The following is a 15000-nucleotide window of genomic DNA, read 5'->3' on the forward strand; positions in this document are numbered from 1 at the left end:
ATGGTGAGTGTGTATAGGAGGTTGGGTGCTATGTTCACTTTGTTTTATTTAAACTGGCAAATAATAACTGTGAAATCTGGAGACTGCAGACTGAGAATTGGCCTGGAAAGGAACATTTGATTTAAAAGTGTTATTAAAGAGATCCTATTATACTACTTTTCTGGTCTTAATTTCTTGTTAAAAACTGCTGTAGAGCAACCAGACATGAATCACATCACAAAAAACTATGTAGATTTTCGGGAAGCTCTTTCTCTTACCCTAGCGAGCACAGCAGTCTCTCTCTACACACTGCTTTGAGCTTCTCCGGCCCTCCCCCCCGCTGCAAACCCCACTCCGTTGTGATTGGTTACCTTCCTTCCAGCGGCGGGAGATTTTCAGGAAGGTGGGGGCATGCAGCCGGAGCTTGCCTGAGCAGCATTACCATACATGGAAACATCCGGGTGCGTGACTCAAATTTCAACAAGTTATTTCTCGACCGGCTGCCATAGTGTTTAGTGCTCGGCATAGCCACCCCAGACGGTCAGCAGGGAATACGTCGAAATGTATGTACGTAATTATTTGATAAGCTAGTATGGTTAAACATGACTAAATCATTATAACAACGTTTATAGGTCATAAAAGTAAAAAAGTATCATAGGTCCTCTTTAAAGGTTTCTTTACACTTTTTGGGGCCGTCTCAGACAAACATGGTGAATCACTTGGAGGCAGTGGTGGATGATGCCATCTTTAGAAACTATAGCTTCTTGTCCTTGAAGGCCACCGTAGCTTCTGTGAATCAAAATCAAATAATCCCCTCGCACCAGTTGATTGAAATCCAGTAAATTTGCCAGTGTTGCCAAAGTGTTTTCAACCTCATTGTAAAAAGTAAACGTTGTGATCTTTTCTTTGTGATTTACTTTGTTAGTTTCACCAGCCACTCTGGACGAAACGGCTTCTCCAACATCAAAGATCATCTCGGCAACAACTCCACCTCCTGCGACAACCATGGCACAGGCTCAAACTACAGCGGACGGACGGGACACGACTGTGATACGAACTACACAAGGAGATACTACACGGAAAGTTACACCTCAACCATCGACAAAAGCTACTGAAAAAACTACAATTTTACAACCGATCACGTCAACGCAGCAAGCTAGCACTTCGCCTGCTACGATAGCTACAACTCCATTCATAGTAGCATCTCAATCCACCACAAATGTTATAGTAAAATCTCCATCCATAACAATACAACCGATGGCTGTGTCCAAACCCGCAACCATCTCCCCAGTTATTAGTCAGACCCGATTTTTCTCTACAACTACACACCGACCAAGTACAACGACCCACCACACAACGTTTCTTCCAACAAGATTATCAACGGTAGGATCCACGCTGGCTATTAGGACTACAAGGCCGCTTATCAAGAAAACTACAACGCCCAGCAAGACTACGGAGACAGAGAAACCAGGTAAGGAAGTCTTTGTTGAAAATGTTTGTCTGCTTTTAGAGAAGCTCTGGTACATTGCACAAATGTAATGTTCATTTTCACCTTAAAGTGGCTATACCAGCAACTTTCAGCTTGTGTTAAAGCTGGGGTATGTGATTTCTGATTGGTCAAAGTTAACATGAGCTGTACACGTTGACCAATCAGAGCGAGGCTCCGATTCTCTGTTCTTATTGGCTGTTGGGACTGTCCATTCACTTTGGCACAACTTTGTTGGTGTAGAGCGTGTCAGGGAGGGACCATAGGGGAGGGACCAAAGAGAACAAGTGGAGCGGTTGGGGAATTTGGATTCGAATCTCTATCCCGACTGCCATTTTCTCCAAAAATACTCCATGCCAGCTTTAATTCTAGCGCCCCCATTTGGACAAAAGCGGTAGGGTTTTTACCACGTCAGCTATAGTTCCTGGGTGAGCGTACCCATGACAAAGGCATTAAGAAAAACTATATAAAAATAGCATTCTTTGCGCGGGTGGTCTCGTTCGCTGTTATGTGTAATTTATGATCATCAGAGGGAAAAATTAGAGATAGTTTCAGAGATATTTAAAAGTTCCTCATAGCTACTTTAATGAAAATTTAACAAAACATGTCAACCAAAGGCCCTGGTAAAGACTAAAAGAAAGTCTTATTGTAGATACAGTATTTGAAGTATTGGTCAAAAGAAAATGTTGAGCTTAATAATATAAATCAAATCAAATCAGTTTTATTTGTAAAGCCCAAAATCACAAATACATTTGTCTCAGTGGGCTTTACTTTCAATATAGTAATGAAGATGAATAAAGAATCATCCAAAAAGCTAAATTATTCAACTTAAAAATCATTATTTTGTCTATTTGTCAGGGGCCCTGTACTATGGCTGACCCTGCGCTCTGACCCCCTCTGGAGTGTGGGAACTTGAGAGGGGAGATGAGAAAAGATGAATTTCAATGTAGCCTTTAATAAAAATTGATAAACTAATAAAGTAACTGACCTTAACTTAACTTAATATGTAATTAACTACTCCAGGGGCGCTGTACTATGGCTGACCCTGGCTCCGAAGTGTGGTAACTTGAAAGTGGATATGCGAAAAGAAAATAATTCAATGTAGAAATTAATAATTTACAGCTTTCTAGGTTTAGAAGCAGAAACTTAAAGTCTGATCAACAGAATCTGACGGGGACATGTTATCACTCCGGAACATTGAACTCTGGAACTGTTAAGATATAAAACCCCGCTTATCAGCTGACACACCTGAAAACAAACCACGACAGAGGTTGTTATTCTGCCTCACTGACAGCACGATTCACACTAACACAGAGAGAGGACGACAAAAGGAAATAATATACTGGGAATACTGGGACGCTACCTGCTGCTGACCGCACACTCTGAACCAGAGAATTCCGAAGGCAACATATGATCACTTCGGAACTTTGCACTGGACCACATTCTAGGTCAGCTTAGAAAGGTCTATTTTTTTTTTAGAAATCATGTTTAATTCCTCATTTAGCAATTTTATTGATTATATTTTGTGCCTCATTTGACGTTGTTGAGAGACAGAGATACAAATGGATAGAGAGGGGGATGACATAGGCTGCTGTAATGACGACTGAGCCTCTATGCTACACGCTCTAACCACTACACAACAGGATCTGATGGGCACATGGTATCACTATGTAACTAATGAACTCTGGAACTGTTAAGATATAAAACCCCGCTTATCAGCTGACACACCTGAAAACAAACCACGACAGAGGTTGTTATTCTGCCTCACTGACAGCACGATTCACACTAACACAGAGAGAGGACGACAAAAGGAAATAATATACTGGGAATACTGGGACGCTACCTGCTGCTGACTGCACACACTGAACAAGACAGTTCCGAAGCAATATATTTTCACTTCGGAACTTTGCACTGGACCACATTCTAGGTCAGCTCATAAAGGTCTATTTTTTTAGAATTTATGTTTAATTCCTTATTTAGCAATTATCTTGATTATTTTTTGGCATTTTTTCGTGCTTAATTTGATGGTGTTGAGAGACAGAGATGATACGGGGTAGAGAGGGTGATGACATAGGCTGCTGTAATGACGACTGAGCCTCTATGCTGCACGCTCTAACCATTACACAACAGGATCTGATGAGGACATGTTATCACTACGAAACATTGAACTCTGGAACTGTTAAGATATAAAACCCCGCTTATCACCTGGCGCACCTGTAAACAAACCATGACAGAGGTTTTTATTCTGCCTCACTGACGGCAAGATTCACACTAACACAGAGAGAGGAAGACTGTAGGAGAGAATACTGGGAATACTGGGAATACTGGGACACTACCTGCTGCTGACTGCACACACTGAACAAGAGAGTTTCGAAGGCAACATATAATCATTTCCTAATTTTGAACTCTGGAACTATAAAGATATTAAGCTCCACATATCAGCGGACACACCTGAGTCATACCACGAGACAGGATTTTTTTCTGCGCCACTGACGGTAAGATTCACATTCATTCGTAGCACTTCAACAGAGAGAGACACAGCTACAGGAGAGAATACTGGGAATACTGGGACTCTACCTGCTGCTGACTGCACACACTGAACCAGAGACTTACTATAAACAAGTTCAAACAGGGTTGAAGGGAAAGTAACTTTGAACGGAGGGACTTTCTGTTGGAGCTTTCTGCCTGTCTGCTGTGCTTTCAACTTCACCCAGAGACAAATTAAATCAACTTTATTTGTATAAACTGATTTGACAAGACAAAATGGCTTCCAGGTTAGAGGAGGATCTGTGCTGTCCGGTCTGCCATGACATCTTCAAACATCCTGTTCTTCTGTCATGTAGCCACAGCTTCTGTAAAGACTGTCTGCAGAACTGGTGGGGAGAGAAACCAACACACGAGTGTCCAGTTTGTAAGAGAAGATCTTCAAAGGAATTCCCACCTCCTAACTTGGCCTTAAAGAACCTGTGTGAGACCTTCATACAGGAGAGAGATGAGAAAGCTTCAGAGGTTATCTGCAGTCTGCACTCTGAGAAACTCAAACTCTTCTGTCTGGACCATCAGCAGCCAGTTTGTGTCGTCTGCAGAGATTCAGTCAAACACAGCGACCACAGATTCAGACCCATCGATGAAGCTGCTGAACAACACAAGAAGAAACTTGAGGAAACTCTGGAGCCCTTAAAGGAGAAGTTGAAGCTTTGTGAACAAGTTAAAGAGGAGTTTGATCAAACAGCCAAACACATAAAGGTCCAGGCCCAACGCACAGAGACGCAGATTCAGGATCAGTTTAAGAAGCTTCACCAGTTTCTAGAAAAGGAAGAGGAGGCCAGGATGGCTGCACTGAGGGAGGAAGAGGAGCAGAAGAGTCAGATGATGAAGGAGAAGATGGAGGCTCTGAGCAGAGAGATATCAGCTCTTTCAGACACAGTCAGAGCCACAGAGGAGCAGCTGAAAGCTGAAGACGTCTCATTCCTGCTCAACTACAAGGCTGCAGTGGACAGAGTCCAGCGGGGGGCACTACTAGATGATCCACAGCTGCTCTCAGGAGCTCTGATAGACGAGGCCAAACACCTGGGCAACCTGACCTTCAACATCTGGAACAATATGAAGGACATGGTCTCCTATACTCCTCTGGTTCTGGTCCCAAACACTGCTTATCCAAGACTCATCCTGTCTGAAGATCTGACCAGTGTGAGAGTAGGAGAGAAACAGCAGCTTCCTGATAATCCAGAGAGGTTTGATCGTTACTGCTCTGTCCTGAGCTCTGAGGGCTTTAACTCAGGGACTCACAGCTGGGACGTCCAGGTTGGAGACAATATACTCTGGGTACTGGGTGTGTTAGCAGAGTCTGTCCAGAGGAAGGGAAACATAAAGTCTGGATTATGGGGAATACAGTTATTTAATAGTGAATACACATCCCTCTCACCATCAGCTCCACACTCTGTCCTCCCATTGAAGAAGAATCCCCAGAGGATCAGAGTGAATCTGGACTGGAACAGAGGAAAGCTGTCGTTCTCTGATGCTGATACTAACACACTCATACACACCTGCACACACACTTTCACTGAGAGGATGTTTCCATACTTTAGCACGGCGGATGAACTTACAATTTTACCAATGAAGGTCTCTGTGACTGTAGAACAGACATAGAAAACCTGTCAATCAGTTTGTGACCGACTGCAGCTTTCAGTAGGATGTTGGTGGGTGGGGCTACTCTTTGTTTTCTGATGACATCATTGATTTTATCTTTTATAGTGAATTCGTTCCATTTTTTAACTGCAGGTGAAACTTGATTTGTTTTTTATGTGATGCTCTTAAGGGCCAACCCAGAGTCTGACACGTCTGCAATGCACTAGACCGCCTCTAGGTCGGCTTAGAAAATAATATTTTTTTAATTCACTGTCCATGTTTTTAGAAATTACGTTTAATTTCTCATTTAGAAACATTTTGTAAAGATTATTTTCTGGCATTTTTTCGAGCGTTATTTTACGGTGTGGAGAGATGGAGACGAAATTGGGAGCAGTCTATGGTTATATGTAGGAATGGGTGCCGGGATGATTTGATTTTTTATGATCAAGAGAAGGCAATTATAATTTAAGAGGGCTGTGTATTTTTGGAACATGTAAAGTTAGAACTTGTGTAAAATACAGATGTGTTCTAAGAGTTAAACTATGGAATTAAGGATTAGAAGTTAGAGTAATATTGTGTTTTGGGTTATTTTTAAGGCACTGATCGTGGGAATCTAATTATGTAAAGATGTTTGTTGATTTAGTTTTTGAATGTCCAAACATATTGCTCAATTTTATATTGAATAAATAGATTGTATAATGAATGGCCAAAATACACAAATCATTCATTCATATTTGTCAATATCAAAATCTACACTTGCACTGCTTAATATTTAAGATACTTATTTGTAATGACTGGGGGGGAGTGGGGGTTGGGACACAGGTGCGGACCCAGGGGTGTCTGAAAGTTATCCCCGGAGGGATAACCACTAGATCGCTAATGTGAATATGGGGAAGGGGCGAAAACAAAAGCGCACAGAGCTGTAAAGGGCCACACAGAGTACCTTAAATACAACACACTAAAACAACAAACTAAACCACCACTGCCAAGCAGCTGAAAAACACACAAAGAACTGCCTAGTAGTAGATACACTGACACTAGAGAAACCACAAGAGGAACCTCTCACTACCTCTGAAGGTGAGACAATGAGCAGCACAGAGCACTTGGGTCTCAGGGCAGATATAACCTCTTCACACCTGGGCTCAATCAGCCAATCAGTGCCACACACACCTGATTGTAGTAGTGAGTGAATCAGTCCCTATTGTCAAAGAGCCAAAATATTCCGTGCCCTCACCGGGCTGAAATCTTCTGTGTCCTCACAATCGTGTGTTTCTGTGCTGTAAATAGAACATGACACCACAGCCTCATGGTAAGAATCAAAGTGTGCCATTAATCAGAAACACCATTGTTGATTCTTTACTTATTTTTTGGTTTGGTTTAAACTTGAACCTGTTGAGAGCAGTTTATGGTTATATTTAGGAATGGGTGTCGGGATGATAGTTTTGTTTAGATGAAGAGAAGGCTGTTATGATTTAGGAGGGCTATGTATTTTTAAACATTTATAGCTAGAACCTGTGTGAAAAATACAGTTGTGTTTCAGTTCTAAGAGTTAAACTATAATATTAAGGATTAGAAGTTAGAGTCAAGTATATTTTATTCTTTCTTTAATATTGTGTGTTTTGGGATATGTTTAGTGTTTTTAGTCACTGATCTTGGGAATTTAATTATGTGAACATGTTTGTTGATTTTGTTTTAGTATGTCCAAACATATTGCTCAATTTATCATTGAATATATAGATTGTATAATGAATGGCCAAAGTACACAATTCATTAATTTACATTTGTGAATATCGAAATCTAAACTTGCACTGCTTAATAATGCCGATACTTATTGATACCTTTCAAGATTTGCTGCATAAAAAATAAATAAAAAGCCTGAACAGATGTGAAAAGATTCATTATTGATTGTGGTTTTAACTTTGGACTTATATTTGTTTATGGGATAATTCAGGAATTTTAATTACAAGCTTAAAACTGATATAAACTACAGTATGTTCGGTGTTAATAACAGACTTATTACAAAATGTTTAAGAGTATTTTCTTTGACATGACATTTGTAAATGTATTAAATCAATGGAGTGATGGGCCTAAAAACCAACAAATAACTCTGGTAGCAATTCATAAACTGAAACAAAGATTTACTCAAAGTCACTCTCTCTACTATGGTTGTTTTTATGAACATCCCGGTTTGCACCCAGATGTTTTCATTCAACATCAGATGATTGTTTACATGTTACTGCGGTTACATGAAACTAATACAATGGCTGACATGTCCAAAACCTTACTGGTGCTAACCTTGTTGACTGGGCTTTTTACATTCTTGCACATTAACTTGGCTACGAGGAACTTTTAAATATTTCTGGTACAGTCAAATTTTTCCTCTGATGATCATAAATTACATGTGACTGCAAACGAGACCATCAGTGAAATGAATACTACTTTTATATCGTTTTTCTTAATGCCTTTGTCATGTGTACGCTTGCCCAGGAACAACAGCTGGCGTCGTAGAAACACTACTGCTTTTGTCCAAAGGGGGCGCTAGAATTAACAAAAACTGAACTTTCCTCATATCTATTATGTTCAGGACCAGAATCATCCATGGACATATAAAGAAATGGACACCGTATTGAAACATGGCGCCCATTCATTCCTATGAAAGCTGCTCATTGGCGCAGAGAAGCAACAAGGAAGCGGCCATACTGCTCTCATGAGAGCCTGGCACGCCCCTAAAGCATGACGCGAGCAGTGTAACGTTATAATATGTCCGTGCATTAAGCTAAGCGGGACGAGTACAGTTGCATTGTTTATCGACCATGGAAGTATAAGTTACTAATCCCCGATGATTCTCTGTATGTAATCTTTAAATTACACCCCGTCGTTGTAAAGTAATATAGTAATAAACGAAGATTCCTCCCGCCATCGGAGGCCGGGCCGGCCGAAGCAACGGTTGTTTCACTACGACTCCTTTTAACGGCTAAACGCCTAACGGCTAAAACTGAAAATAAAACGGCTATAAAACGCTTTGGTGGCGTTTTGAAAAGCGAAAACTTACATTCTATTAGTACATGGTCTAAAGAAAAGTATGAGCCTTTGATTGATATCCAGAAAAATTTAGCGGAGAGACATTCTTGTTTGACGAAATTGTATTGGGAATGAATGGGGCAGGGCCACTATGATCTCCATTTTGTTTTACGGACCCGTCCCAGACAGTCTAAGGCCTGTAATACCAGGCGTGGCCACCTGTCCATGCTGGCTGCTCGGAGAAGGCACAGTCCTGGGGACCTGGAATCGTCGCATTGTGTTACGGAAGTCACTGCTGCATTATGGCTATACGTTTTTTCTAGGCTTCTGATTGGCCCATGTGTCTTTAGCGTCAGGGTTATAGCGCCACCTGTTGGTTTGCTCTTGGCAGCGTGTCAGTTTTTTGGGTTTTTGTCTTTTAGTGTTGACAGAAGGATTTTCCAAATCCGTGCTTGTGGGGACAGGAATATTCTTGGAAATGATAAGACGAAAAAACCTGTATGTGTGTGTGTGTGTGTGTGTGTGTGTGTGTGTGTGTGTGTGTGTGTGTGTGTGTGTGTGTGTGTGTGTGTGTGTGTGTGTGTGTGTGTGTGTGTGTGTGTGTGTGTGTGTGTGTGTGTGTGTGTGTGTGTGTGTGTGTGTGTGAGAGAGAGAGAGAGATATAGTCACTATGGTAACACACTGGACCAGAGATTTACTAAAAACAAGTTCAAACAAGTTAGAAGTGAAAGTAACTTTAGAGGGAGAGACTTGCTGTTGGAGCTGTCTGTCTGCTGTGATTGTAACTTCACTCAGAGACTAAATGTCCCGCAACCCGACCTCAGATAAGAGGAGGAAGATGTGATTAATGTAGAATGTGACTAAAAGTAGTTGTTTGCTTTTGTCTAAAGACTAAATCTAAAAGTGATAACAAAATGAACACTGTTCTCATTAAGCAGAAATACTTTATTAAGGTTTCTCTTGGTTTGTTCATAGTTTAAACATGAGGTAAGACAGTTCTAGAACACAGTAAACTCTCTACAGTAAGACTCTATAGTTCATGTCAGGGATCATCACTTAGGAATGAAACTCAACCTGACAGACTGTAATGATAAAGCTCCGCCCATCACATGAGTCACCTGAGTCATACCAGGAAACAGGTTTTTATTCTGCCTCACAGACGGAGAGATTCACATTCAAACTCACCACTAACACAGAGAGAGGACGACTACAGGAGAGAATACTGGGAATACTGGGAATACTGGGAATACTGGGAATACTGGGACACTAGCTGCTGCTGACTGCACACTGAACACGAGATTTACTATAAACAAGTTTAAACAGGTGATGTACTATAAACAAAGGTTTAAAGCAACATATTATCATTTTGGAACTTTGGAACTGTATAAATAGAAATAGCTCCGCTCACCTGACACACCTTAAACCAGGAAACAGGTTTCTATTCTGCGTCACTGACGGTGAGATTGACATTCAAGTGTAGCACTTTAACAGAGAGAGACACAGCTACAGGAGAGAATACTGGGAATACTGGGACACTAGCTGTCACACACTGAACCAGAGACTTAATAACAAACAGGTTTGAAGGGAAAGTAACTTTGAACAGAGGGACTTTCTGTTGGAGCTGTCTGTCTGTCTGCTGTGTTTTCAACTTCACCCAGAGACAAATCAAATCAACTTTATTCGTATAAAGCTGATTTGAAAAGACAAAATGGCTTCCAGGTTAGAGGAGGATCTGTGCTGTCCGGTCTGCCATGACATCTTCAAACATCCTGTTCTTCTGTCATGTAGCCACAGCTTCTGTAAAGACTGTCTGCAGAACTGGTGGGGAGAGAAACCAACACATGACTGTCCAGTTTGTAAGAGAAGATCTTCAAAGTTAGAACCCCCTCGTAACTTGGCCTTAAAGAACCTGTGTGAGACCTTCGTACAGGAGAGAGATGAGAAAGCTTCAGAGGCTCTCTGCAGTCTGCACTCTGAGAAACTCAAACTCTTCTGTCTGGACCATCAGCAGCCAGTTTGTGTCGTCTGCAGAGATTCAGTCAAACACAGCGACCACAGATTCAGACCCATCGATGAAGCTGCCGAACAACAGAAGAAGGAACTTGAGGAAACTCTGGAGCCCTTAAAGGAGAAGTTAAAGCTTTTTGAACAAGTTAAAGTGAAGTCTGATCAAACAGCAGAACACATAAAGGTCCAGGCTCGACGCACAGAGACGCAGATTCAGGATCAGTTTAAGAAGCTTCACCAGTTTCTAGAAGAGGAAGAGGAGGCCAGGATGGCTGCACTGAGGGAGGAAGAGGAGCAGAAGAGTCAGATGATGAAGGAGAAGATGGAGGCTCTGAGCAGAGAGATAGCAGCTCTTTCAGACACAGTCAGAGCCACAGAGGAGCAGCTGAGAGCTGAAGACGTCTCATTCCTGCTCAACTACAAGGCTGCAGTGGACAGAGTCCAGCAGGGGGCACTACTAGATGATCCACAGCTGCTCTCAGGAGCTCTGATAGACGAGGCCAAACACCTGGGCAACCTGACCTTCAACATCTGGAACAAGATGAAGGACATGGTCTCCTACACTCCTCTGGTTCTGGACCCAAACACTGCTGATCCAAGTCTCATCCTGTCTGAAGATCTGACCAGTGTGAGACCAGTAGTAAAGAATCAGCAGCTTCCTGATAATCCAGAGAGGTTTGATTCTTACTACTCCGTCCTGAGCTCTGAGGGCTTTACCTCAGGGACTCACAGCTGGGACGTCCAGGTTGGAGACAATACATTCTGGTTACTGGGTGTGTTAGCAGAGTCACAGAGGAAGGGAGACATACTGTCTGGATTATGGGGAATAGAGTTCTTTAATAGTGAATACAGATCCTTCTCCCCATCAGCTCCAGACACTTTTCTCCCATTGAAGGAGTTCCAGAGGATCAGAGTGAATCTGGACTGGAACAGAGGAAAACTGTCGTTCTCTGATGCTGATACTAACACACACATACACACCTTCAGACACACTTTCACTGAGAAGATGTTTCCATACTTTAACACGGTGGATGAACTGAATATTTCACCAATGAAGGTCTCTGTGACTGTAGAGCAGACATAGAAAACCTGTCAATCAGTTTGTGACCGACTGCAGCTTTCAGTAGGGAGTTGGTGGGACTACTCTTTGTTTTCTTTCAACGTGAAATTTTTTTTTTTTTTTAAAGATTATGTTCTGGCATTTTCAAGCTTTATTGGACAGTACAGAGTTGAACTGGGGAGACAGAGAGAGAGAGAGGATGACCTGCAGTAAAGGTCCACGGGTCGGTCTTGAACCCGCGACCACTACAACGAAGGCCGGAGCCAATATGGTACACGCTATATCCACTACGCCACCAGAGCGCCCCTCTTTGAGTATTTTAACTGCAGGTGAAACTTGATTTGTATCTTGATGTGATGCATTCATGGGCACTTTCACAGCATCAGTGTTTAGATGGTTTAAATGTCCCCTGGTTCTGGTTATGTTGGGATGTTGAGAACGCAGAAATGGTACTCTGATTTGAACCAAAGCAACCAGTCTCAAACTGCTTGCAGAGCTGGTTTCTGGGAATGTTTCCAAGAGAACCCTTGTACTTTAGATGATTTCTTCACTTGTTTTTTTTGGTTTGGTTAAAACTTTCAATCAATTTACCAGATTCAAACCAGATACAATGGATCTGTGTAAAAGCCCTTTGAAAATGTATTTTATTTCTACAGTAGACCCTTGTGTACATTGTAATTCATAGTGTGCTTCTGTGCTGTAAATAGAAAATGACATCACAGCCTCATGTGGAAAATCTAAATGTGTCATTAATCAGAAACACTATTGTTGATTTCTTCACTTGTTAAAACATATGGTTTATTTTATTTTTTTCAACAACAAGCAAACAAACAAAACAACAACAGACTAGACATAAGAACGAAGAAAAGGGGAAAAAAAGGACAAGTGTGTATGTTGTTCATTGTTCGATCTTCAGGCATCTTCTCAAAAACATGCCGAAAATGCATCATTAATGTTTTCTGGTTTGGTTTAAACTTTAACCTGTTGGGAGCAGTCTACGGTTATATGTAGGAATATGTTTTCAGGATGATTTTATTTTTTAATATCAAGAGAAGGCAATTATAATTTAAGACGGCTGTTTATTTTTGTTAAATTAGAACTTGTGTAAAATACAAACGTGTTTCAGTTCTAAGAGTTAAACTATTGAATTAAGGATTAGAAGTTAGAGTGAAGTATATTTCATTCTTTCTTTAATATTGTGTGTGTTTTGGGATATGTTTAAGTCACTGATCTTGGGAATTTAATTATGTGAAGATGTTTGTTAATTTTGTATTTGAATGTCCAAACATATTGCTCAATTTCATATTGAATAAATAGATGTTATAATGAATAATGAATGGCCAAAATACACAAATTATGAATTCATATTTGTCATATCAAACTACACTTGCACTGCTTAATATTTAAGATACTTATTTGTAATGACTGGGGGGGGGGGGGTTTGGGTCACAGGTGTGGACACAGGGGTGTCAGAAAGATAACCACTAAATCACTAATGCGAATATGGGGAAGGGGCGAAAACAAAAGCGCACAAAGCTGTAAAGGGCCACACAGGCTACCTTAAATATAACACACTGAAACAACAATCTAAATCACCACTGCCAAGCATCTGAACACATATAACACAAAGAACTGCCTAGGTAGTAGATACACTGACACTAGAGAAACCACAAGAGGAACCTCTCACTACCTCTGAAGGTGAGACAATGAGCAGCACAGAGCACTGGGGTCTCAGGGCAGATATAACCTCTTCACACCTGAGCTCAATCAGCCAATCAGTGCCACACACACCTGATTGTAGTGAGTGAATCAGTCCCTATTGTCACAGAGCCAAAATATTCCGTGCCCTCACCGGGCTGAAATATTCCGTGTCCTCACACTTGATACCTTTTAATATTTGCTGCATAAAAAAAGAATAATAAAAAAAACGACATGACAAGATGTTAAACAAGTCATCATTTATTGTAGAATTACCTTTGGACTTATTTTTAGTCACAGGATAATTGTGGAATTTTTATAGGAAGGTAAAATTGATACAAACTGTGTTCTGAGTTAATAAAAACAGACATTTGATAATGATAATGTTTGAAAATGAAGGTTTATTTGACATGAATAGTTGTATGTAAGATTAATGATGGATTATATATAAGTAGTCAAATTTACAGTAGGTTTGTCTTGGACAATACTTCAACAAAATGTATTAAATTGACAGATTGTTGAGCCTCAAAAATAACAAATAACACTGGTAGCAATTCATACAGCGAAACAAATATATTCAAGTATTAGGGGAGAGTGGGGTGAGTTGTACCACTTTTTACTCAAAGTGACTTTAAATTGAGGCCTTGACAGTAATGCCTACAACTAAAATACGTGCGTATATTTTAGGATGTGGTGCATCCCTGGCAATTATAACTTTGAATTTGAAATAAACTGTTTAAGAAATATAGCTTTCATAAAAAAAAAAGTTGTCTTGTGGCACAACTTGCTCCTGGTGCGGGGTAAGTTGTACCTTTGGAAAGAATACATTGGGGTAAATTGTGCCATTGATATATATCATAGACTGTAATGCAAGACAAAGCCATTAGACAGCCATGCCACTGGCACAACTGGCACAACTCACCCCACTCTCCTAGTATTACCTTTTGACTCATTTTTTGTTTATGGAATAATTCAGTAATTTAATTAGAAGGTTATATATATATATATATATATATATATATATATATATATATATATATATATATATATATATATATATATATATATATATATATATATATATAATAGTAAAGTGTATTTATTTACAGCTCCGGAAAAATTAAGAGACCAGTCTGGATTTTTTTTAATCTTCATCTCTACATAACTTAATGGAAATGCTCTTAATGACAAAACATTTATTGGAATTTGGTTGAAATGTTGTCAGTAGTTTGTAGAATAAAACCAAAATGTTCATTCTACTCAAACATTTGCCTATAAATAGTAAAACGAGAGACACTGAATATTTGGAGTGGTCTCTTAGTTTTTTACAGAGCTGTATGTACACAGCTCCAGAAAAAAATAAGTGTCTGGATTTTTCTTAAATCTTCATCTCTGCATAACTTATTCAAAATGCTCTTAAAGCTGGGGTGGAGGATTTGGGGAGTAAATGGCAGTTGGGATAGAGATTTGAATCCAAATACCTCAACCGCTCCACTTGTTCTCTTTGGTCCCTCCCCTATGGTCCCTCCCTGACACGCTCTACACCAACAAAGTTGTGCCAAAGTGAATGGACAGTCCCAACAGCCAATAAGAACAGAGAATCGGAGCCTCACTCTGATTG

At 40.4% G+C, this 15000-nt stretch overlaps 2 protein-coding genes across 2 annotated transcripts in view; both read left to right on the forward strand.

Moving 5' to 3' along the window:
* Positions 1 to 4012: 4012 nt before the first annotated feature.
* Positions 4013 to 11856, forward strand: LOC307255474 (uncharacterized protein). Its single transcript, XM_080034158.1, has 3 exons — positions 4013 to 5611; positions 6881 to 6902; positions 10318 to 11856. Exons 1-3 carry the CDS (start codon positions 4229 to 4231, stop codon positions 11703 to 11705), a joined length of 2793 nt encoding a protein of 930 aa, XP_079890284.1. The 5' UTR covers positions 4013 to 4228; the 3' UTR covers positions 11706 to 11856.
* The window catches only part of LOC307255753 (zinc-binding protein A33-like), a 128418-nt gene continuing 123434 nt past the window's right edge, over positions 10017 to 15000 (forward strand). Inside the window, exon 1 of the mRNA XM_080034520.1 lies at positions 10017 to 10088. The gene's annotated coding sequence lies outside the window, so the exon portion shown is untranslated. The remainder of the gene's footprint in view (positions 10089 to 15000) is intronic.

The sequence above is a fragment of the Ammodytes marinus genome (assembly GCF_949987685.1).
Source record: "Ammodytes marinus genome assembly, chromosome: 9".
NCBI classification, from domain to species: Eukaryota; Metazoa; Chordata; class Actinopteri; order Uranoscopiformes; family Ammodytidae; genus Ammodytes; species Ammodytes marinus.

What these genes read in the sequence shown, in the direction of transcription:
- LOC307255474 (XM_080034158.1), top strand. Translation starts at nt 4,229, where the DNA reads ATGGCTTCCAGGTTAGAGGAGGATCTGTGCTGTCCGGTCTGCCATGAC. An exon ending in CTGTGACTGTAGAACAGACA is followed by an intron (nt 5,612 to 6,880) that starts TAGAAAACCTGT and finishes TGCTGTAAATAG; the next exon opens with AACATGACACCACAGCCTCA. An exon ending in CATGACACCACAGCCTCATG is followed by an intron (nt 6,903 to 10,317) that starts GTAAGAATCAAA and finishes TGATTTGAAAAG; the next exon opens with ACAAAATGGCTTCCAGGTTA.